This window comes from Fundulus heteroclitus, chromosome 7 (genome assembly GCF_011125445.2).
Source record: "Fundulus heteroclitus isolate FHET01 chromosome 7, MU-UCD_Fhet_4.1, whole genome shotgun sequence".
Taxonomy (NCBI): Eukaryota; Metazoa; Chordata; class Actinopteri; order Cyprinodontiformes; family Fundulidae; genus Fundulus; species Fundulus heteroclitus.
In genome coordinates, this window is record NC_046367.1 from 19,593,304 (window position 1) to 19,619,821 (window position 26,518).

At 40.4% G+C, this 26,518-nt stretch overlaps 1 protein-coding gene across 4 annotated transcripts in view; it reads right to left on the bottom strand.

Annotated features, from left to right (window-relative positions):
* Positions 1-20,324, bottom strand: part of LOC105927597 (probable phospholipid-transporting ATPase IH) — a 56,222-nt gene extending 35,898 nt beyond the window's left edge. For all 4 annotated transcript variants that reach the window (XM_036139119.1, XM_036139118.1, XM_036139121.1 and 1 more), the window contains exons 1-5: positions 20,241-20,324; positions 3,075-3,197; positions 2,752-2,841; positions 779-859; positions 172-279 (exon numbers count right to left, since the gene is read on the bottom strand). In XM_036139119.1, the coding sequence (XP_035995012.1) occupies positions 172-279; positions 779-859; positions 2,752-2,841; positions 3,075-3,197; positions 20,241-20,279 (441 nt within the window). In that variant the 5' untranslated portion in view covers positions 20,280-20,324. The remainder of the gene's footprint in view (positions 1-171; positions 280-778; positions 860-2,751; positions 2,842-3,074; positions 3,198-20,240) is intronic.
* Between the last annotated feature and the right edge of the window lie 6,194 nt (positions 20,325-26,518).

Below are 26,518 nucleotides of genomic sequence, written 5' to 3' on the forward strand. Positions count from 1 at the left end.
GAGTTTCTCAGCCAATAATTGGTCAGGCAAACCAGGGAGACAGTCAGATAGCGGCATAAAGAGGAAATCAAAGTGGGAGCGACGGTTTTAGAAAAAGTGTGCATTGCAGCAGCACAGCAGTGCTGCTCTGTGGCCTCAGGTGCAGCTCTGGCCTAATGAGGCCATTCTTACCCGTAGTTTGTGACTCTGCGTCCTCACCGCCTTCCCCTGCTGCACCACATCCACCGGACACTCGTTTATGGAGCAGTCGGCTTTGTGTCTCAGCCAGTCTTCGTAGCCCTGACAGAACGGCGGCGAGAAAAGAAACGGGAATCTGGTTTAAAACATAAAGCTGTTTGTGCAGCGTGCTGGGGCGTTAGATGAAGGGACATGGATGAGGGCGATTTCAGACTCTGCAATCAATTAGTATTGAGCTCTGTTTGCTCACTGACCTGTTTCCTATGTTTTAAGTGAAAATGTCATGTTTTAGATTAATGTCCCCCAAAGCGAGAGCAGCTTCATTTATCACTGATAGTACCCCCATCTCTCATATTGGGAGACATGTCTCCCAGAGCCACGGGATCCTCCGCTCAAGTGATTAACAGAAGAGAACACTCATTATCATATTTTTCACATCACCAGACTTTTTCAATAGTATGTCCTCTCACCAGGAGAGGAATGTGTGTCTACAGAAAATAGAGCAGCTGCAGATTGGTAGAGAGCGTGTGTTCATTTGAGGCCAGCGGCCGTGGGGGCAACATTACCCAGACACATCGGAGCGCGTTTGCGTTCATCCTACCTGTTTTATGGCGGTGACGGTGATAACAAAGAAGAGGGGCAGGCCGCTGGTGACTGGGCTGGTGGGGGTGTCGATGATAAGCTGCGAGGACAAAGGACAAATGGGTGGGAGACAGAGGAGGAGGGGAGGTTGAAGAGGGGGAGAACAGAGAGGGGAGGAGGGAAAATAATGGAGTCAGGCAAAGCCGAAGTTGAAAGATGTAGCTCGTAAAAATGACTAAAAGAAGATCAAAGTTTGTGACCACGCTGTCAAGACTGCTTCCCTTTGAAGGTGAAAATAACCTTTTTTTATGATAAAAAAAAAAACAGAATCAAATTGAGCTTTGTATATTAAATGAACTAAAAAGAAGAACCCGGCTGGCATGTAGTGCCACGCCCAGGATCCCCCATTAATGGGGTGTAATGTTTCACATGATGCTGGTGGAAACAAACAGCATGAAGCAGTGACACGAGGTGACTGCTGGTTGGAACCTGTCAGGGGATATGGATAAAAAGCCACAAAACGTGCCCAAAAACTTTTACTTTAATTTCCATTTTACAAGGCGTGTTATCAATTTGAACAACATTGTGAAACAAAGGGGAAAAAAATAAGTTAAAAGAAAACTTTTCAAGAAAATGTCTTTAACTGTACTCAAAGAATACCTTTTTGAGTATTAACTCAGACGTTTTGTTATACAGACTTCACCTCTTTTGAGTTTTAAGTGCTATCAGAAGTTTGGGGGCTCTTTTTGGTCATAGAAAACAGCGGGTTATGCTCTAATAAACCAGTTATTCAAGGGGAGCGCTCTTAGATTTTCTCAAAACATCTGAAAAACTATCAGACATGCCAATTATGAACCTTTACATAATCTAAAATGTTGAAACATGAACAATGAAGAATAAAAAGAGGTTCTGGCAGCCTTTGCCCTGACCCCATGGCCTCCACTCATCAAAGGAAACCAACAAAGCTCAGAGAGTCGGCAGGCTAAAGGCCACCATGGCGTGGATTTTCTGATTGAGCATTTAGCTACCCATGTGAAACCAGCATAGCTTCAACAACAGTTTATCTGCCACTGTGGCTATGTTCACACTGCAGGTCTTGATGCTCAGTTCCATTTTATTTGCTGAAATCATATATTTTTGTTAAATGACCGTTCATACTACTATTAAATGTGTCCACCGTCACTGCTCTCTGAACGTTTCACGACTGCAAAGCGTCCAGCATGCGCACACTGCAAAAACGGACCTAAAAATGAGTAAATGTTCTTAAAATGTGTCTTTTTTGTCCTAGATATGAGCAGGTAAATAAGATCATCTGCCAATGGAATGAGTATTTTGACGCCTAAAATAAGATAATTAGACATCCTGCACTTGAAATAAGATGATGGAGATGGATTTTTCCTATTTTAAGTGCAAAAATCTTATTCCATTGGCAGATAATCTTATTCACCCACTCATATCTAAGACAAAAAGACAAATTTTAAGAACATTTTACTTATTTTTAGTTCCGTTTTTGCTGTGCAGATAACAGAAGGAGACGCCAGAGAGCAGCGCACTGTTTGCGGATGTAATGGTGAATGTAATTGGTTTTAGAAGTGTTCAATAAACTTTTGAAAAATAACAACAAGCCTTGAAAAGAAAAAAAAAAATGCGGTTACCGGCCGGCATCTCTCCTTGTTATTACAAAGCTGTTGAGCGATGAGAGCCGGCAATATTAAGACCACATCATAGCGAGACGAATTAAGGTAAGAAGAAAGCAGCAGAGCTATTAACAACGCACACTAACTGCTGCTAATGTGTGTGGATCAGTGAGAGACAGGAGAGTGACATGAAAGACGGATAAAATGCGACATGACTGTTCAGACTGAGGATGCTTTGAATAAAAAACGATACATATCAGAATTAGTACCACATATAATATGGATGTGGTACAGATCGCATCTTTTAGGGGGGGGGGGGTTCGGAGATCGGGATTGGGCCAAACTAAAATCTTACCTGGACCAGAAATATGAGCAAGAAGTAGAAGTTGGCGATTCTTCTGAACTGCTCAAACAAGTTCTTGGGAATGAAGTTCCAAAAGGTGTACTGTGGAACAGAGTGACGGAAAACGTACCATTGAGACACAATAAAACAGTGACGGGGGGATCTCACACCACCTCTTCTTCGCCAGAGAAAACAGAGACGTACAGCTTGACAAAAAAGAAATCCAGGGAACTGTTTCTTTTGTGACAGAACGTATTACATGGTCGGGTGGATTTAAAACAGAAAAGGAGCATGAAGATAAACTACATCGCGGCAGAGGCCGGGGGATCGCTCACCTTGGAGGAGACGATGCGGTTGTCAGGATAACGCTGAGGGATGTAGGCCTCGGCTCCCGGAGGGGGTTCTTTATGGCCGATATACACCGTCCGACTGTCCACCCAGTTCTCCTCCCCTGCACACTGACAATGGCACAGAGAATGTCAGGATAAAAGCAGCAACACATAGACAAAGAGATAAATTCCCACTTAAACTACTCCTAAAAGTCTGTGCTTTGCTCAATTATCCTATGCATGACAGCTTTGTGTTTTTGTTTGTTTCAAATTCACAAGGTAGTCGAGGCAGCACCAAGCAAAACACATTGGATCCCACGTGTGTTGAGCTGTCAACTAGCTTTATTACAACTAAAATGCTCCCTGGGGACAAAGAGGAGTTGATTCCAGTGAATCAGATCAGCAGACAGTAACCCTTCATTAGGTAATAGAGCACAATTGTGACACAATATCATCCCAAGAATAAACAGAATAAAGATCTGAGGCCTGAGAGGGCCGGGCCTGAGGCAACATGGCCTGACTGACAAAACTTAAAGAAGTAATGAGTGCTGCATGAGTGCCGACCAAAAAATAACCCGTGCTTCAATAATCTAAAGCAATTTTACACTATTGTAGTCAAGTGATGTTCTTAGTCCAAATTAAAAAAGTTTTTTGGTCCTGTTTGATGTGATTTAAACTCAGCTTTACGGGCCACTGCAGCATCCTGCTGACCTGAAAGCAAACTCCAGCCGTCAAAACCAGCCCATCACAGTAATACTATGTTTGACTCTCGGTGCGACGTTGCTTGCTTAAAAGAGTGTGTTTATTTTACATTTGATGTAATGGGTCAGAAAGATCAACTTTTGTCTAATCAGTCCACCGATATCGTCCGAAAAAGTGTTGAAGAGCATCAAGAGGCCCGACCAAAACTAAAATAAAGTTGATTTACTTACATGGTGAAACGCTCACAGTCACAGATCTACATTTATCCTCTGTTTATTAACAGGAACTTGCCATGAGGTAAAAATAGTGATGCTGCCAACACGGTAAGCTGAGTTAAGACCCAGCCAAAGCATTAGTGGAGGGCTGGAGGCAACATGACCCCGCTAGATACTGTGAAATGAAAACTGACAGGGGAGCACAGCAAGCAACAGGAGCAATGAAAGGGAAAGCGTCTACTGTGAGAGTGAAAAGAACAGATTCTGACGACTCTGAAGTTACTAAAAAGGTGACAAGGAAAAAAAAAACAGAGGAAGAAAACTAACAGCTTTTAAAGTCCCTTGCAAAAGTATTTACATCCCTTGAACCAAAAAAAAAAAAAAAGGTCACACACACTAATATATCGCCTTCTAGCTTTGGCACACATTCGCTAAGGCCAGGTTTCGATAAACGTCTGCAATTTTACAAGATTTATTTCCACCCAGTGTTGCATTAATTTTTCACCACGATCTTGCATTGATGATGGTAGAGTCTACCCGCTCCACAAAGCCTTCTCCAGCACATCCCAATGATTCTCAATGGGGTTAAGGTCTGGACTCTGTGGTGGCCGATCCATGTGTGAATATTATGTCTCATGCTCCCTGAACCACTCTTTCACAATTCCAGCCCGATGAATCCTGGCATTGTCATCTTGGAATATACCCGTGCCATCGGGGAAGAAATAACCTGGTCATTCAGTATATTCAGGTAGTCAGCTGACCTCGTCCTTTGAGCTCATAATGTTGCTGAAGCTAGACCTGACCAACAGATCACAGCACTGCCCCCACAGGCCTGTACAGGAGGCACTAGGCCTGATGGGAGCATCACTTCACCTGCCTCTCTTCTTACCCTGATGCTCCCATCGCTCTGGAACAGGGTAAATCTGGACTCATCAGACCATATGACCTTCTTCCATTGCTCCAGAGTCTATTTATTTATGCTCCCTAGCAAATTGAAGCCTTTTTTCCAGTTAGCCTCACTGATTAGTGGTTTTCCTAAGGCTACACAGCTGTTCAGTCCCAATCCCATGAGTTCCCTTCGCATTGTGCGTGTGGAAATGCTCTTAATTTCACTATTAAACATAGCACGAAGTTCTACTGTCGGTTTTCTTCCATTTACCAAACGTTTCACGGATGACGATCATTCAGGATTGTTTTTCGGCAACATTCTTTCCTGGAAGGCGATGGGTCTCAACCATCCTTCCAGCTTTCAATAACGCACTGGACAGTTCTAGGACTGGACGATATAGAAAAAAAGCACATCGATAAAATAAAAATCATATTGATCGATAGCGATAACAAAATTCAAAACATATATTTTAAGTGCAGCCCTGGACATTTTATGCTGTTGCTTAGCGATCTATTTATAGATAAAGAACATAAACACTGAACTCAAACTCAACCCTTTATACAACCAACTTTTTACCAAAACTGTAAGTAAAAAAAAAAAAGAATGTGCTTTCTGAGCTCTTTGAAGGGGGCGGGGCTTGTGGATGGAGCATTCCCGGGTTGTTTGTGATTGGTTGGGAGGATGTAACGACTGTAATATTAATCTACATGATAGGCTAGAATGCAAAAAAGGAAAACTTTTCTTCTATTGAACTTTTTATTTACCTTTTTTTCTGTTATCGATATATGTCTATCAATCGATATATATTGTTATTGAATTATTGTCCAGCCCTAGACAGTTCTTAAACCAATTTGGTAGTTTCTACAATCTCCTTAGATGTTTTCTCTGGTTGATGCATGCCAATGATTTGAGCCTTCTGAGGCAGACTCACATCTTTTCCACGACCACGGGAAAAGATGACATGGTTGTTTAAGAAATGAGAAGCAACTCATTGCCCCAGTTAAATAACTTGTTGCTAGCTGAAGCATAATTGCCCATTCAGCAGCGGCGCCTCCAGAAATGTTTCGTAGGGATGGCCAGATGGAGCCACTTAAACTCTTGAGGTGGCACTGAAACTAAAAGCCATGATTTCAGAATTTTATTCTACTGTTGTAGTAAAGCTGCCAGTAGAAAACTATCAGAAAGACTTGAGTAAACGCTTGCAAATATCTTTTGGTTTTTAATGTTTTTTTTGGGGATTTTTAATGTTCCTAATGATCTAATGTGCATAGACCAATAACAGTACAGTTAACATTTTGAGTTGAACAACAATTCCTTTTTATTGTGTAATTATATTTAGAATAAGGTGTACATTTATTCATTTATTGGAAAACGAAACAGTTACAGTGTCGATACTGGCAGATACAAATAAAAGCGTGATGGAAGCTCAGGAAGAGCGGCTGCCTGCAATTTACACTGGCCAGTGGGGTGGCCAGGACATGGCACGGGGGGCATGGCCACCCCTGGCCACCCCCTGGTGGCGCCACTGCCATTCAGTAATTATCCAATGAGAGGCTCGTGCCTGTTTGTTTAGTTAAATCCAGGTGGCGACTTTTTATTTTGGTCAGGCAGTGTATTTTGACATCTATTAACCAAAAACCTAAATTTGTTGTTTTATTGGGAATTTTATGGGATATGCACAACTTTGTGTCGGGCTAATTTTAAAGTGGAGAGAAGAATTATACATAAAATGTACTTTTGACCAGGAAAAGAGTCCACTGGAGTGTAGCGTAACCTCAGTATAAATCCTGCTGATCTTTGAAGACATCGCAGGTTTGTTAGAGAACATTAGAGAAAACCACCATGAAGACCGCGGGACACAGCAGACATGTCAGGGAGAAAGCTGTGAAGACGTTTAGGGCAGAGTTAGGTTATATAACAATAATGGAGCGTTGGTCAATCCATTATCTGAGTAAGGCACCACTGCAAGCCTATATTTGTGCAATATGGCCTTTAATCAAATATATACTGTACTAGATTAAACTATGTTCAGTCAGTGGTCTGGCGCTCAACAACATGTACTGTGTATATGAGGCCCTTTGGAAATACATAATAGCCCACCTCTGTTTTAGAGGCAGCAAAGACGGACTGGAGCGATGGTTCACTTTCCACCAGTACAACAACCCTAATCAGGCTTGAATGGGACCGTTTAAAGCAAAACTAGTAGAGACATACCCCAAAAGACTGGCGGCTCTGACTGCAGCTAAGTTTGGTTCTGGTTTTGATCCAACAGGTTTTAAATTCAAATCCGTGGCAAACTTTTCAGACTTTATAAGTAATAAATAAATAAATAAGAAAATCACGTTTTTTTTTTTTTTACACCACTCCACAATTATGCAATCAATGCTTTATGTTAAACTATGCACTGTGACAAAATGTGAAAATCTGCAAAAAGTTTGAATATTTTTTACAATGTATTCAACATTTCTATCCCACATACAGAAATCTTCATTCCTGTCATTCATATCCTCCCGTTTCTGCGCGCACAGAGCCTCTGCCTTTGTTCCCACCATCTCCTGGCAGTGACTGTCACACCGTGACAGAGAGGAACTGCAGGACCGGGATTGAGAGAGACAGAGAGGCTGCATTGTAGGTTTTAGTTATTTGGTCATTAATTCCCACTGATCTGGATCAACCCTCATCCCACTTTCCCCTCCCTACCTCAGGGCTCCATCAGACAAATTGGCTTCCTGCTTGGTTGCAGTACATGGGAGCTTTGTCTTTATCACCAGAATGGGCTGATTTTACATCACTATCAATCATCGGCAGTGACACGTCGTCTGTGATAACAGTGACGCGTCCCACCGCTGCAGCTTCCCTCCTGTGCTGTGGCATGGCTCTCTTTAGCCATTAGTTTCTGTTTGAACTCTGGATTTACAGAGACAGCAGCAGGAGGCCGGGTTATTTAAAAATTCAGAGATGTTGCTATAAAAAGCAATGAGAGTATGCCTAATTCTGGCATGGTCTTTATTTTATCTGCATGCGTTTGAAGAGAGATCCCCAGATCTTTCCAAGCCTCTCTCATGAGGCAACTCTGTTCTGTCACAGAGCCGTAATAAAAGATACCCACCGTTAACTGGCCTGATTAAGCCATCATGTCCCAGACTTCCTCAACTGTCCTGCTACGCTGTGCCGCAGAAGAACAGCGCGCTTAACTGAGATCCCTCATTAACCAACGGATCAAATCTCTCTGACCGAGCTTTAATGGACTCCTCGCGTTAACAGGATAGATCAACAGCAGAGAACGGCTACACAGCACGGATCAGTGGCGGTCTGGAGCTGAGTTTAGGTCATCAATTTTGCTATCTGACTGAGTTTTAAATATTTAAAATACAATCCAATTGTATTTATTTACAATTGTTTTCAATACAAAATTACTTCATTGCACTTTCATTAATGTTGTTCAAGCTAGCTACTCCCTACCAGGTCAGTGGAGCAAACGGATAAAGTTATCAGACTTAAAGGAACAATAAGTGATAAAGATGCCTGGTGGTTAAAATCGGAACAACACACTCACGATGCCTTTCAGACCCCGCATTTACTCAGCGGTCCGTTGTTGCACTGGATTTTTACTTCCACAGGATCTGTCTATGTTGATGTATTTTGTTCTATTTCTGGTCTGATTCTCTGACTGGCTTCCATGTTTGCAGGCTGCTGTTCTTTTGCCACGGTAAAATACCAAATGCTGCGCTTTGTTTTGGGAGCCCTGGGAAATCTCATATATGATTGGCTCAGGATCCAGGAAGTAAACATGGGCTTCACTCTGAACTGAAGTAGTTCCAGACTGAAGCTCTAAGTTTGAAAGGTGAAATCTGACTGTAAACTTAACTTAACTTAAGGGTTTTATTTCAGTAGTTATTTGAGTTTTTTTTTATATAAGCAGAATGTCCCTTATAAGATATTGCCAAATAAAGCCCAGTTTGTGATGACGATCTGCATCGGTGGCTTTATGACTCACTGAATCTGGAAATGTCGGCATTCTTTTGGAAATCTGCCAGTTAAAGGTATAGTTGACGATCTTTTGGCTTTGAGATCCAGGGGATCATCTTATCTATTGGTTGTCCCACATACCCATCATTGTGATGTGCTCACCTAACGCCAGCGTGCGTGCTCGTTCCTTGCTAGTTTTCCTCTTGCTGCACATGCACACCTCTAGGATTTATGTATGCAGTTAGTTGCAATTTCAGCTGTTCATTGTCGCTCCGCTGCTCTCACCGTATACTTTGAAAATGGCTGGGTCGCAAGAATCAAACTGTCTAACAAGTTTATGAGAAGAAGAGGAAGGCCACAGAGGAAAGAAATATGATAACAGTCTATTTGGAAGATATGTTTCTCTATGAAATAAAAAAAACAGTGACACTGAAGAAAATATGATAATACTGTCAAAGCTATAAACGGCTTGATTTATGTCAGCACATTTTATTTAGTGATATAAGAAACAGTCTGTTATGATGCCGACACATTTATGAGCCATAAAAGTTAACGGTGCATGAATCAAGTCAAAAATAAACACGCTGTGAAATGTGTGAAATGTTAACATATGGTCATTTTCTCTGTGTGCGTGATTAGGATGAGCATATGCGTGTGTGACTAACAGAAAAGTAAATAATCTATACAATGTGTGAATTGGGTCAGTGAACTAAAAAATAAGCTTTTCAATAATATTCGAAATTGCCTAAATGAATGAAAGGGTGTTAACACTTGCAGGACAACAAAAAAAAAAACAGGCTTGATTTTTGACTAAAGTTATCCTTTTTGGTCAGCGTATTAAAAGTGCAGACCCAAGAAGAGCCTCGGTTTCAACACTAGCTTTGTTTTCATCAATTTTTTATGCATATTTTGAAGTATCCCATTAAAAAAGGTTGATGGAAAAGGCCAAAATTTAAATTGCTTCCTCAATTCCGCAAATTATTATTATTATTATTTACTTTGCTTGAGGTAGTTTTTCCGGAAAAGAGTTAATACTCAAAATGGGAGATTCTGACCTAGCAAATATTTACCTCACCAGACTTATCAGCTTTTTCTGCTGTCGTCGTCTTCCTGGATATTCCTATAAAACGTGCATAGAATTGTGTTTTTTCTCTGCTTCTCCAGACTGCATGTAACATCCCCAATACTAGTTGACATGCCCCCCCCCCCCCCGGCCCCAAAAAGAAGGTCACGGGATGTAGAAAATTATTATATGTCTGTGCATTTAAAAAAAAAAAAAAACGTCTGCATGTTCCCCAATAATTTGATTTAAAATGTTATTAAATAGCGCTAGTTTACATCCGGAACTATTTTTATCAACAACAAATTGACAGACAAAAGATAGCAATTAGAATAAAATTAAAAATTTGCATGGATGAATCAAAGGTAAACACTCCCAGAAAAGGACATTTACGTACAAGGGAGTAAAACTTAAATCATGTATTTCACATAAGGAGGGCTGAATTGTCTCCTACCTATTCGGTTTGCCCTACTAAAGGAGGTTAAAGTTAGATTAATCTAACTGTAATTAATCATATCTATTGCTCTTAACCAGAAAGAAGAGCCTTCAAAATAGTCTGCCACGTTTCAAAAAATGGTATTAAATATTGAGTATTTTTCTTAGCATCGGTATCGAGTTTGAAATTTTTGTATGGTGACAACCCTACTACACATTAATATAGTGTAAGGTTAAAGCTGTACACCCAGTGGGAGGAAAAGCCCCCAAATGCCTGATGATGCATCTGACAAAATACCTGGGACAAAATCAAAGGCTGACTGTGAGACTTTGCTTCTTAATGTCAACATTTGTATTCAGATGATGTTCCAGCTTTCTCCCTCACTTGACTCGCTGTGATCCAACAGTTACATAACTCTTTAATCCAGCTGTGCTACTTCTCTTCTTCACTCCCTCCGCTCTCTCCTTTTTTTTTCCACTGCCACCATAATCTGCATCCCAAAGAAGCTCTCATTTTGACTGTTCCTGACGTCAAAACACTAATACGGGGTTAAAGTGGCTCTAAGAATAATTTTAAAAAAAGGCTCTTCGAACCTTGCTGGAGAAGTCCAATATCTCCCTTGACCACTTACGCTTTAGTTTTTCATCACATTAACACAGGTGGACCGGTGGGAAAAGCTCAAGCCAAGCACGCATTTAGCCTGATTTTGTCACCTACAGTCGCTGTCTGTCCAGCAGGGCCCCTTCACCATGGGGGGCACCAGACAGAAATAGACTGCCCTTAACCCACGGTGGAAGTGGCAAACAGTAATGTAGCAGACAGGGATCTGGCTTTCGACACATGCCTTTTCAATTATTCACCAACTTTTCTCTCTTCTCATCTTCTGTGAGAAATGTCAGCAGGCTTACGTCTTACCCACAGATAAGATGTAAAAGCCACGTGCGTAGAACAGAAACCAGAGGTGAAAGGGTAGATATTCATCAACATAACCCCACAGCGACACGCACCAGCATCTTCGTATACAGATCGTGACCTCATACAGCTCTCACAGTTTGCACCCGTCTGAGGCATCACGCCATCGCTAATAATACCAGACAAGAAAAGGGTGCTGATGAGAATGGGACACACATCACAGATGGACCGACCCACTGATAGACTAAAGCACAAATACGCAGGATACGCTCCAGGCACATTTTACAGGTGAATGTAATAATGAAGTCAATCCCTTCCAGCAACATCCAGACCCAGGGTTGACAATATATTACTGGAGCATGAAAGGACACACTTTATACATATATATACATATACATATATATATATATATATATATATATATATATATATATATATATATATATATATATATATATATATATATATATACATACATACACATATATACATATACATATATATATATATATACATATATATATACATACACATATATACATATACATATATATATATACATATACATATATATATATATATATATATATATATATATATATATATATATATATATATATATATATATATATATATATATACCACCTGAAGCTTGTCAAAAAACAACCTGAATAGTAAAAGTACAACACTGATCCCAGATATATCATCATAGGAATATTTTCAGTAAGTAAAAAAGAAAGCACTGTAGACTTGCTCATACGCAAAGGTTTGAGGCTAGGGAATAATTTAAGATCCAAAAATCAGAACTGTAATCAGCTGAAAGGGTCCTTGCAGGGTTCATTAAGTTAAATTGAAGGCATTTTAAGACCATTATGAATGTTTTAAGACCAACATAGTCACATTACCAGAAAACTTTTAACAAGGACACCTTTCATTAGCTACGTTTACATGGACAAAAGTAATTGGAATTAATGGCCGAGGTGAATATAAATGCGTCATGTAAACAAGCCAATCTGAATGAAATTGTAATCAGAATGAGAGGGGTGGTTTATGCCGACCGATAATCCGATCAGCATGCATGTAAACGCTTGTCAGGATCAAGTTATTCCGAATGTGGCAGACCTGAGTGAGCAAGTGCACCCGACGTTAACGTGACGTATTTCCACGTTGTTGTCTGCCAGAAATAAGTCAGCAAGAAAAACTGTCGGAGTTCCCGATACAACCTTTCTATTCGAAACATTAAAAGAGCTCAAAATTATCATTTATTCAGTAACGTTTCAACCGTAATTAGAAGCTGGTACAAGTCCAGAGTGGCCCTCGGAAGACAAACTAACTCGTACACTACCGCTTTATTTTTATTTTTTTTAAAGGAAATTTTATAACTGCACATGCCAGGGTGGTTCTATTTTATATAAAGACAGGTGCATATAAATGCACATTATGATCAGATTAATTGATTGTGTGCCCCTATAAATGGTACAATCTGGTAATTTTATGTGTTTTAATCCAAATACATTTCAATCCGATTGTGAAACTTTGTGCGTGTAAACAAAGCTATTGTTATCAGTTTAGTTGACAAAGACGATTCAACTTTAATACACTTAAAAAAAAACATAATTTATGATAATACAGTTATCTTCTTAACCCAAGTAATCATCCCATCCTGACACTAATATATGTCTACATAAAACCTCACCCTACAGTTGTCTGAGCTCATCCCTTATCTCAGTTTCAATGGATCTTATCGCTCTAATTATAATTTTCACATCATTGTTGATTATGTAGGTTGATTGAACAACATTTTTATATATTAATTTTACTGATAGTGATCTCCTTTCATAGGAAACTAGCTGTGTCCAAAACATCATTCATACTAAGGTTCTGAGCTCCCCTGTGGTTCTGTTTCCTCCTGAGCCACAGCTGGAACGGAGTTTGTCCCCATTAGGATGAAAGACTATGGCTGATTCTGAAAACATACTAATTGTGATTCTGAAAATCTGTTGAAGCCCACTGAATTTGTAGAAATGTAGTGGATACGATTTCTAAAAGTCTCTCCTTTGATAATTTCAAAGGAAATTATCAAGGAAATAACTGTGAAAGTGTTATTTTCATAGTTATTGAACAACAAAGATTTCCCCAATTTTTTCTTTGTACTATTTGCTTACGAGACACAGACAGGGAGAAAATACAAACGTTAAAGATGCAATATTGTCCAATTAAATCTAAACTTTTCATCAATAAGATGGATTCTTTTACAACGTAAATCACATTGCACCTGAACCAGGAACATTATTTAGATCAAATTCTTTCCAAATGAGCCTAATTTGCCTGTTTAATCAACACATCTTGCTTGGCACAAGTTACTCTGCAGTCTGAGGACTTTTGAATAAACGACAACTGCTACAAAAGAAAAATATAATTTACAGTTATGAATTGGCATATTTCACAGGCTGTTGTCAAAATACTTAAACAGGAGCAGGGAAAGCGTGAACAAAGAAAAAAAAAGGGGAATCCATTAAAACATTTTTCAAAGATTACATTTTTTTGAAAATGGGTTTTTGATTAATTTTTTTTCTTTAAAAAAAATATATTTTTCGCTCTCCAATGCGGGTCTTATCTTAACCGCTTTGGCGCTTCAAATTTAACCATCTTGGAGTGAAACGCGAGCTTGATGGTCCTCTTGCAAAGTTTACAGCGAGCTTCGTATCGCTTTCTGGGAACCACCTGCAACCAAATGCGAAAATCGCTGATAGTCTCAATAATGACAAGTCTAGTTGAAAACATAATGTTATGCAAACTGCTGTTCCCTGAAAGAAAGGAACTAAGTATAAAGCGAGTATGGGATATCAGGCCCTTCCGTGTCCAAAAGGGAACGCACCCTCCCATTTTTTTTCAAAGATAAGCTGTCAACATGTATGGAACAAGCTGCACGCCGGAGGTAGAGGCAATCGGGTCGTAGCATGGCTGCAAACTTGGCCATTTCTTGCATGCAGTTCTCATAAGACTGCAGTTGTCTATAAGACTGCCTGACTGTAATGTTGAAACTAGAAGTGCATTAATGTAAAGGCAGCCACATTCTCGGGCGTCGTTCATTCCACGGATGTCTGTGCGAACTCGAGGCTGACTCTGCGCAGACTCTGTGCTTACAGATAAATGCAGAGCTAAATTATTACGACCGCATACATGGTGTCACACTGTAAACTACTCAGCAGTAAGAAGTCTTTACATTGAACTGTTTTATATGTGACATAGAGCTTGATATACTGAGCTGCTCCAAGCAGACGGTCACAAGGTCGCGTGGCATCACAGTCCCTCTGTTCTCACTGACAAGTGTGCGGTGGGAGCCTGCTGGAAAAGAAACGGCTCTAGGTCCTCAGCTAGTTAAACACACATTTTACCATCCGTTCCGCCGCTTCGTCACACTGGCAGAAAGTGTAGGAATTGTAGGAATTTGCCACAAGAAATGTAGACAACAATACGCTCAACTATGCAGGATAAAACGTTTGTGGACAGTCAGCGCAGAGTCCACCAAGCTCACAGTACGACCGAGTATGAGGGAGCCTTTAGGCAGCCTGCGCCCAGAGTATGCCCTAGCAACATTAAACCTAGTATATTAATTCAATATAAAAGTTATGTTTATTTTGGCCTTATGTTAGAAACAGGGCAGTGTAGTCCAACTACTCTGAGACGGATAGAGAGCTGTGTACATGAAGGGGCGAAGTGATATTACACACTTGGGAAGAATATTTAGTGCGCCTTATAATCCAGTGCGCCTTATATGTGGACAAAAAACGGACATAGACGCATTTATTCACAGCGCGCCTTACAATCTGGTGCGCCTTATGATCCGTAAAATACGGTAAATTAAATTAAAGACCATGAATTAAAATCTGGTCGTTTTTAAGACTTTTTAGGGCCTTAAATTTAAAGTTCAGTATTTTAGACATTTTTAGACTTTTCAAGACTCTGCGGGAACCATGAGCCGAGTACAAGTTTTCGGCTTAAATCTCTCATTGTGGACCTAGAATTTTCAGTTTTGTCCGGAGCGAAGTCTATAACGTCATAAAATTGGTCCAGTAAATGTAAACTACTACTATAGCTGTTATTATGAACAAGCTTGGGTATGTACATTATTTTTCACCCATTTCTTAATTTTACAAACATCAGCACACGGTTGCCATTTTATTACTCATATTATTTACCCCCCCCCCCCCAAGTCACATCATATTTCACAACCAGGGAATGACAAATTAATTAGGAGAGTTCCTAAACACTCTAAACAACTTGAATATAACTGAAACATTTAAGGATGAGTTAGAGTAAATAATTGTTTTCTGAGGGATTTTGTTGAAAATACTAAAAACTGATCATTCAAAACAATATAATATCTTACATTTCCTCAATGTGAGACATTATCCTCACTAACCGAACAAACTCAAATTCAATCTAGTGTGACAATATGCTGCTACAACAAACGTTTCCTTTATTTCAAAGCTCTTTACAAACAATGCAAATAAATGCTGAAAGCATTGTACCCAATTCAGTTTTACTATTATTACATAATCCATTTTAAGTCAACCTAAATTATACCTTTGTACTACTGACTTTACATGTGTTCCCTAGTGAATTTTAAAAGGTTATGAAATGTTCCTTTTAAACAAAATGTGTGTTATCAAAATAAGGTGAAGCAGGACAGACCGGAAAGTCACTTTAATCCACCAAAAGGCCAAGATGTGTAAGTTCTACCTGAATAAAAGGGTGATAGTAGGAAGACAACTTATTAGGCCTTAAACCTGCCGTCTCTTGGGTAAAATGGACTAAATTAAAGGACCATCCTTTAACGGCTGGAGTTGATTTATGAATTCATTACTAGGCTGCATTTGGGTTGTGACCTTGATGGGAGTAGACTATTCTCTCCCTACTGAAAAGGCAGCGACTCGACTGCTTATCACATTTTAATCACCTTGCATGATGTAACGTTTGTTCTGCTGTGTAGTGCTATTACAGGAGCATCTGCTCAGAACAGGGGAGGGTTAACACAAGGTCCCGTACATCATCCCTCCCTCAAATTGCAAATCAATACCTCGATAATTTAAATAAAGATTAATACTTTGTTGGGTTAATGTCGGAGAAACGATCAGGATGCGAAGGCAGCGGGTTGGGGGATGAGGGGCGTGTTCAGCGACCCATTGCCCCCCCCCCCACCCCCTGCCTGCTCCTCACCTCGCCATGAATCTGATTTCTCTTGACGCTGGCTCTGCTCGAGCGTCAGTCAAGCTCTCTGTGGACTACATTTTACAGGAAACAAACCTGGGGGTCTGGAAAGACTTCACCTTAACGACACCATAGCCCGTCCTATGACCAGGTAAAAGTGTTGGAAAGGTGTGAAAACTGCTTAAAGCTTCACCCGGCCGGCTGCCACAGAGGCTTTCTCAAAACACGCCGTGTTTTTTTTTTTCTCTCTCTCTAATTCAGCCGCCCACCAGCCAGCTGCTTCCCGTCCTGCCAAATAATCAGAGGTTGCTGAGGGCAGCGACCCATTCAGACCGGGCCAAGCGGTAATGTGGCTGATGTACACTGCTCAGCATTACACTGCTGTTGTTACGCCGACTTTTCCAGCTCGCCACAGAGGCGCGCTTTCTTTTCTAAACCGCAGCGGGTTCTACCTGCACGGGTCACAGGGGACGGCGTCTGGTTAGGTGTGATAACAGTGAGTCCTCCCCCGGGATTCGTCGGCTCTGAAGACGACGCCAGGGGAGCCGGCGGGTTTGGATGAAGCGCGCCGCGTGGCTCGTCTACGGCGCCTTGCACAAGTGTTCATACCGCTAGAAGTTTTTCACAGGGCCTCGCTGTGTTTTACTGGGAATCTATGTGCTCGATCAACACAAGGCGTTGCATAATTGTGAGCGGAAGGAAACGGACGTGTGCTTTTCAAAACCACTTACAAATGAATCTCTGAACGGCCGCGCCGTGCAGGGGTATTTGTCGACCTTTGCTCCGTCGCCCCTGAAGAAGATCTTGGACGACCGACTGCGCTTCGCAAGTCATCTTGGTACAAAGAATCCGTCTGTGTGTAACTTAATCTGATACAGCTGTTCTGCGAACGCCTCGGAGGTTCGCTGGAGAACATTTAGAGAACAGGCAGCGTTGTAAAAAACCAAGGAACCCAGCTGACGGGGTGCAGACGTGGAGAAACTGAAAGCGTGACTAGGTTATAAGACACATCTCACGGAGAAAAGGCGCTGCCAATCAACCTAGTGCGCCTAATCTGACAGACTGAGCGAGGAGACATTTAACCGAAGAACAGCGAAGACGTTGAAGAGATCTCACAGCTCAGGTGAGAGAATCTGTCCACTGGATAACTTTTAGTCACGCAGTCCACAATTCTGGCCTTTCTAGAAGGGTGGTGAAAAGAAAGCCATGGTGGAACCCAAAGCAACAAGGTGTCCGGTTTAAAGTTTGCCACAAGGGAACACAGCGAATATGTGGAAGAAGGTGCTCTGGTCGGAGACCAAGACGGACTTTTTGCCCTACGTGCGAAATGCAACGTGTGGCAGAAAACTAACACTGCACACCACCCTGAACGCAGCATCCCCACCATGAAACATGGCGGCGGCAGCATCATGTCGTGGGGATACCGTTCTCCAGCAAGGCCAGAGAAGCTCATCGCGGCTGATTTGAAGATGGATCAAGCTAAATCCTGAAAGAATACTAAGCTGCAAAAGACCTGAGACTGAAGCGGAGGTTCGTCTTCCATCAGGACGACGACCCCCAACATACAGCCGGTTCAGATCTCAGTATATTCATGTGTTAGAATGGCCCGGTCAAAGTCAAAGTCTAAGTCTAATCCGGAAGCAGCGGCAAGACATTAAAATTACTGCTCTCCGTCAAATCTGACCGACCTTGAGGCATTTGCCAAGAAGAATGGGTAAAGCCGGTAGAGACATAGGCCAGAAGGTTTGCAGCAATAGGTGGTTCTGGACTGGATAGACTCAGGGAAGCTGAATACAAATGATTTCAATGTTTGTGAAAAAAACATTTTTTAATAAAAAAAACCAAAACACTTATCTGTAAGGTTTGGGGTTGTAACATCATATAAAAATGCTAAAAATAGACATGGCTGTCTACCTCTATTGACAGAACACATAATAGGGAAATTCACCAGAGGAGTAGCTAGAATGCCCGAGGCAACTCTGTCGAACAGAGGGGATCCACAGCTCAGGTGGGAGAAACTATTGAACGCACAACTATTAATTGTGCACTTGACAAATCTGGCCCGTGTGTTCGAGCGGTGGGAATAAATCTACTGTTTATAGAAAGCCTATTAAACGTTTGCCATGAGCCATCTAGCATTGTTCTAGTCAACATGGAAAAAGGCTGTGTACAGGGTCGACCGAGAACACACAATCGCCACTGTGAAACATGGCGATGGCTAAAACATGTTTGGGATAGATGATTTTAGCTAAACACGGGATGATCCTGAAAGAAAACGCTGTCTGAGGCTTCAGAAGACTTGAGACGGGGGCAGATTCACCTTCCAGCTGGACGATAACACAAAAACTACGATAGGACTTAGATTATATGAGCATCGTATCAAATCACAATCGCCAACACGATCAGTTTGGGCAAAATCAAAACAGGGGGAAAAAAAACAGCTTGCAAATGTTTTTTAGGGGTAGGATAGTATGTATTTCAAATGCAACACTGCATATCGACTTAGTTCGACTTGACTAGGTTTGTTGCCCAGACACCAGATGTATATTTTAGTGACAGAGATAACAGCCATGGGCGGTTCTAACTGGTCCTGGCCCCGGTACTGAAGTCATAATACTAAATCAATTTCTTATGATGAAACTGTATCTGATTGGACCCTTGGACCAGTTTCCCTTTTTGTACCTTCACATTTTAATTTAACAATGATTTAAAAATGAAGGTGAAGCTGCATTAGCAGTTATTGAGATAGGATCACAGTTTTCATCTGCTAGATTAAGGGTCTGCAACCTGCAGTTCCAGAGTCGCAACTGGCTCTTTGCCTCTGAGGCTCACTTAAATATATTAAAGGATGGAATATGGCCCTGTTTGTTTTGTTTCATTCATTGTTCATGACAAAAAAAAAAAAACATTGTGAGAACAAAACATGTGGGAACATTGTGAAATGGTAAAAAAAAAAAAAAAAAAAAAAAAAAAAAGTGTCTGGAAGCTGTCGGTTAACTGTATCGCCATCTTTACAATTTCCACCCAATGTTACTGCAGTTAAGACTTCACTTTGATATTGTGCAGCCCATGTTTAGATCAAAGGATATCCAATAGCCAGAAGGGCCTAGTCAAAGTCCAGAGCTAAATTCTGCCAAGAATATGCGCTAGGGTTTAAAAATGGATGTCCACTGATGTCCCTTATCCAAACTGACTGACTTTGACCTGTTTTGCGAAGAAGGGTGGGCAACAACGCCTGCACTCCTACATGTGCAAAGTCCCAAATGACTTGGAAGTTGGTACAAACGCACTGTGACTGAGGCGGGCAGCACACACGTTTCCTATAGTCATCTCAACAAGTTCTTGTAAACCATACATCCTTTCCTCCCAGTTTAAAACCATCCACAACAGCACCCAGACATTAAACCGTGTAGTAGTATAGGTGGCGGCATGTGGAAAAGGTTCAAGGAGGGGGTGTGAATACTTTATGCAAAGCTCTGTAAATGGGCCAGCAGAGTTCACCTATCTGTCCAGCACGTCTCCACAGCCATCTGCAGCTACTGGCACGTTCTCATTGAGCGCCACCAAAAAAAAAAAACAACAACATCCAGTCGCCTGCCAAAAGCTGCTCCGGTGACATGTGCATCACTGCAGATGAGCAAGGCATTTTGTCATTCTGCGTGTGGCCCACCACTGGGGAGGGGGGAGGTTAGGAATAGAACCTGTGTAAAAACACAACAACTGCAGCACATTCAAACATTAGCCACAGATGGACGGTGGTGACGGCGGCCCTTACGTATCTGCTGATGATGTTCCGGAGCAGGCTGAAATCCATCCTTGTGAGACGGCTCCGGCGGGCGGCTACGAACAGCGCGACAGACGCGGGTCAGCTCTGCCCGGGATCCTCGTAGGCGCTACCTAGAGGAGCGGATGTCTCCAGCCGGATCCATCGCTCTCTGCCACCGCCGCCTTGTCTGGGATTGAGGCTGGGATTGAGGCGAAGAGCAGCGATCTCTCTCTCTCTCAGTCACTCCGCTCCTGTGATTTTCATGGCATCCCTGGAAGACCCACACCGCCAGCTCTCCCCCCGGAGTGTTACTCTAAAACCCGCTACTCCCGCCACATTTTAGCAGGATTTCTTTTTCTTCTTCTCCTTAACAGCTCGCCTGGTTTCAGACTTCCGGTTCGTATTGTTTTTGAATGATCAGTTTTTTTTTTTTGCACAGCGCCTAATCCTCAAAGAGATGCGTCTTCGCCGGAGCCCGAGCGTGTGCGTCTCTCCGTAGTAAGAGCGGTGGCCCTCGGAGGTGCTGCGATTGCGAAGCGTCAACAGGGGCGCACTCGTCAGCTGACTGCGCGGCGCATGCGCACATGCTTTGCCTGGATACCTCTGATGCAGGGAGCACCTGCTCATGTGGAAACAGCGGGTTGCAGAAAGCCGACTCATGAGCATATTATCTTTGCGTCCGGAACAAATTCATAGAGCGTTATGTAAAAGAAAAAAAAAAAAAAAACAGAATGATAAATCAGAACACTTCCAATTAATTTGTATCGCATGTTTAACTTTAAATTGGGCTGTGTCGTTGTCTCCACTTGTGATGTTTATATATAGAATACGTTGCTAGAAAGTAATTATGTAACAGTTTGCCTCACTACATACCCCTAGCCATATCGACACATTTTGATTATTTGGATTTAAAAACTATTGCATAATTGTTAAGGGAAGGATACACTGTGCACATCAAAACTGTTGAATCACCTTTTGCTGTAACTACGTTGACGTTCGTCTGTACAATCTAACTTGTTTATTTTTTGTGATACCCTGCAGCTTAGTCAGATTGGAGGAAACAGCAACACACACACACGCCTGTATATATTATCCGTGTACATTCTCAGCCGGTGTCTGTCTCAAAAATAAAAAAATTCACCACATTAACATGTGGTGACAGTAAAGATTCTTTATTCTTGGTTCACAGCTTTTAACAACATATTGTGTCTGCTTCTAAAGTCTGAGAACTTTTTTAATTTCTCCGTGATGTGGGCAATAGATTTTTACACAAATCTTAATATACAATATGAAGAGAATATTCAGTAAATATTAATGTCATTTTTTTTTTCAATTATGAGATAAAAGCTGCAAATAACATCTGGGAAGTTTGTAAAATCATGTGTAAAATGTAAACAAGTCAAATATGTTTTTAAAGTACTAATTCGCCGCTTTTATGCTTATCTTTATTGTTCAAAATGTTATGTAACGACAGAAGAAGAAACAGTCGGACAAACATAGCAGCAGAAGGTTGCAAAAGGTTAAAACTACATCCTAAAATACTTTCCATTACTTTCTGCCCTTGTACACTACAGGTCTGAGTCTTTGACGTCATTTTTATTTTTATTTTTTTATTTTTTGCTATAGTATATTTAACCTCTGAGTATATTTAGTCAGAGACATTTCACATGCCCTGAGTGCCTTGAGTGCAAGCGGCTGGTTTCCACAACATGCTTTGTCTACACAAGAGAACACCCAGGCATTTCAGAGGTCACAGTGGCAGCTCCACAGTTGGTACAATACAATCCTTAAACATTTGTCACTACTTATCAAACAATTTTGCTTCATTTTTCTAAGGGGCTTCTGGATTTTATTTTCTCTTAAGGGAATAGCTTTCAAAAAAAGATGATAATATGTCACCAAAAATGCTTTTCAGAGTTATTGGGACCTGTTGGTTCATACCTTTAAGTTTTAAACTATTCATGCCCCAGGCAGCTTTAGGGTTAAAGTAATTTAAAATTTTTCTTTATCAACATGTGTTGACCGGAAGTAACACTAGCCCAACCAGTCCTGAGTTGAATCTAATATAGGCGGAGGGAGCTAATGTGTTGATTGCTGTAATGTCAATATAGACTTTTAAATTAATTATTGAGAAGGACATAACTAATTTTAACATGGATTTTTTTCCCAATGAAACAAATAAAACCAGATTTGCTGTTCAAAATTAATAGTCATTTAACATTGCGGTGTTGTTTTGTGAGAGATGCCTGTCTCAGTTCAAGTCTTGGTGGAATGAAAAATAAAAAAAAACTAAATTTGGCTTTTCCGTAAAGCTTTTTTTCTTAGTTTATGTGACGTCATGAGAAGTAAATTATTGTATCAAAGCAAAAACAAGAACCACAGTGTTATGTCTCAGACTTAATTTCAATCAAGCGAAGGAATCCAGCTGACTTGATGAAATATTTTCAATAACAAACAAAAACCCAAAAAAGTGAAATTCACCATTAACATACTGATAAGAAAAGGATTAGTAACAGGCCCAAGTACACGTGTTTCTTGATAAGTATCTGTCATTGATTGATTCACAAATATGATTTATAGCTCCAGTCAGATAAAACATAAGAGCGCCATGCTGGTTGGGATGCACTCTGTCAGTCATCACAATGCAAGTTTCAAATACCAACGGCAAAACTGATTAAGGCAGCATCCAAAATTAGCTGCATCTCCATCCAGACGGAGATCCGCTGAAAGCAAGGATGTCTGACCCAGACATTTCATTTGCACTGTTAATACTGACAATGAGGTCAGACCCTATTAATATTGCATGGGGATACAACGCTTTCATTCTGACCTGTTAATCCTTTACAAGACTGTTTCTCTTCTTCAAGACCCTGGGGGCACTCAGACAGCAATGATGAGTCTGCATTAGTAGACGAATTATAATATTCACGTTGCTCATTATGTACAAAATTCATGTGGATGTTTAAATTTGATTTTTAAGCACACTATGCAGTCATTAAAAATGTATGTGGCAGAGTTGCCTGCTATATTGAAGAGAAAGCATCATTTAGTGCACTAAGTTCTCCATCCTGGATGTTTTTTCCAGCAATCCTAGGAACATTTCTTACTCTGTTTGCAAAAAGTTTGACTTTGGTGATAAGCTTTTCAGATTTATTAGTTGACTTTGAGTTCTGAAATAAAGTGGGCTGCTTGGTTTGCAGCCAAGGTTAATATTTCCACAGCTGCTGCTGAGATTAACACGAGTGACCAACTGCCCCGGCTTCATCTGAGAGGAGGAAATGTTCTCTCCTTGCTTCTGTCTTCTTCATGGGTGATAACGAGGTGCATAAATGGCACAGTGTGGTGCTTACCTGGTCTGTGTGTGCAGTGTCTATAACTCTAAAACTAAAATAATATATTTGACAAGAACACGTTTACTGCTAATAATTTGCACATCCTGTTTTTGTCAGTACTGCAATATTGCACAACGTTGGAGAATACAGAGGAAAAGATCTCTGACCATTCCTCTTTGCACAGTCTCTCAAGATCATCCAGAGTCCTGGGTCCTCGGTCCTCTTCGGCTCCCCCCACATGTTTCCGTGTGATTTAGGCAGAGGTGGGTAGTAACTACTTACATTTACTCTGTTACATTTACTTTTGAACAAAATGCCATTTTAGGAGTAGTTTTACTGCACTGTACTTTTTACTTTTACTTGAGTCATATTATTACTCAAGTATCGCTACTCTTACTTGAGTAACATTTCTGGCCTTTCTACTTACTGCGAGAAACTTCACGAATAAAGAACAGTTGCTTTATAGAAAAACTGACCAAAGAGACAAAAACCTAGACTTTTTGTTAAAGTGAGATTTCTTATTTGTACACAAGCTTTGTTATTTTTTATGCTATTTTCTGTCTGCTGAGCTCATTGAGCCATTTGGAGGTCAAGTGAACATTCAGTAAACAGAAGATATTGTCATTGGAAGTACTTTGCCCTGTTCTAACATGCTGTATATACATCATCTGCTGTAAGTATTGCTTTCGAATTTTGATGTTGGAAAATATGATTTAGAAAACCGTCTTCTGCTTGAATTTGTTGTTTTGTAATGTTACTCTTTGTATATTTAAATGTTTGTCTTTAAAATACTACAATTTGCACATAACCTTATATTTTTGTCCGCCCAATTACATAATCTTTAAATATCAAATCATCAGATGTGATGATTAGTTACTCAATACTTGAGTAGCCTTCTGACTGAATACTTTTTTTTTTTTTACTTCAGTAATTTTATTGGCTACTTTTTACTTTTACTTGAGTAAAAATATGTTGAAGTAGTCCTACTCTTACCTGAGTACAGTTTTTGGCTACTTTACCCACCTCTGTATTTATGTCTAAGCACTGAAATGATAATGGAAGAGGGTTGGTTTTGCGTCTTGTCCTCATCTGTGTTTATCATTACCCATATAAGACCCAATAACAACCCATGCTGAGTTTGCTGTTGGAATCAGATTTGTTTTCCAGGTTTTCCTTTTCTACATATTTGTTTCTGTGTTTCCCATCAGCTCAACCTAGAGAATTTGACATTATACATGTAGATGTTTATTTTACAAATTTATAAAAACAGAATTTTTCCTTTTATTGTGACCCAAGCAGATTCCAAATTAAGAGACTGTACATTTGAATATAGCAAATACAATAGATATACAGTATTGTAGGCTTTAGTTTTCAAATTCTGTAGTTAAATTATGCACCCCTGGGGTAAGCAGTCATATTCAATAAATTAGAATGTGCATTTGTAAGAGGCTTGTTTGTCAGATTAAAAGTACCTTTTGAAAAAACAAACAAACAAACAAACAAAATAAACAATAACCTTAAAACCGGTATTAGACATACTTTCATTAAGCCCTCATTTCTGCATGAAAAATGTGCTTGTTTATTGATCTGGTGTAATATTCTAATCTTAAAAGATGTGTTTTTATTAGCTGGAGGCGAAAAAGATCTTAACAGAAATAAATGCTTTAAAACATCACCGATCTGTGTTAATCTATATAATGTCTTTCCCTTAGTCAATTGAGTTACTGAAATAAATGAACTTTTCAATAATATTCTGATTTATTGAATATGACTGGAGATCAGTGGTTCTTGAATGTTGTCGGATGCTCCTTTTCAGGAATCAAAACTTTTCAGGTGCCGCATCCCAATAAAATAGGTAAAAAATGAAACTTTTATTGCTTTCTGTTTTAATGCATTAAAACCGTCACTCTCAAGTTTACCCAGAATCCCTTTTAAAATGTATAACAGTTAAATACGTTACATAACATTGGTCTCTAGCACATGTCCTGTAACACAGTAGATGGACTAGTAGATAACTTTCAGTCTAAAGTCTCAGATATCATTGAATGCATTGCTCCAATTAAAGTGAATGTTGTTTCTGAGAAGAAAAATCCGACGAGGAGAAGTGCTCTAGCTGTTACAAGTGAAAAAAGGAGTGTCGAAAAGCTGAATGTAGGTGGAGAAAGACTAAACTGCAGGTTCACTATGACATCTATTAAGAGAGACTTTACAGATATGACTTAAAACTGAAAAAAATTAACGGCTTCAATGAATTTACTAACCTCTTTACTGAAAAAGTCCAAAAGATTAGAGGGGCAGTCTGTACATCCATGTCAAGTTCAGGACCAAAGTTGTCTCCAACTAGAACTTATCTTGATAGAATGTCACAATTCATCCAAATAAACTTGAATAGCTTAGAAGAAATCGTTCACCAGCTAAGTTCCTCCCCCTTGCTGTCTCGATATTCTACCTACTGCTTTCTTTAAGAAAGTTTTGCCTGTCATAGCATCTGATTTGACTCAGATAATAAACACATCTCTTTCGTCAGGGGTATTCCCCCAGTCCCTAAGAACAGCAAGAATCAAACCAATGTTGATCAATTTGGACAAACTACTGCAGGACTACAGGCCAAACCTCAAACCTCAAACCTCCCTTTTATCAGTAAGATTATTGGTAGCTGTGTTACAACAATTAAACACCTTCTTAAAAACGACCAGCCACTTTGATGTTTTCCAGTCAGGCTTCCGTGCTCACCACAGTACAGAGACCGCCCTTGTCAAGATGTTTAATGACGTCCATATAAATGCAGACTGTGGAAGAACCACAGTGCTGGTATTATTAAACCTCAGTGCAGCATTTGATGCTGTTGATCATTTTGTTAGAGCGCCTGGAAAACTGGCTTGGCCTTTCTGGTACAGCACTCGACTGGTTTAAATCCTACTTGAAGGACAGGGACTTTTTTGTGTCAGTAGGTCA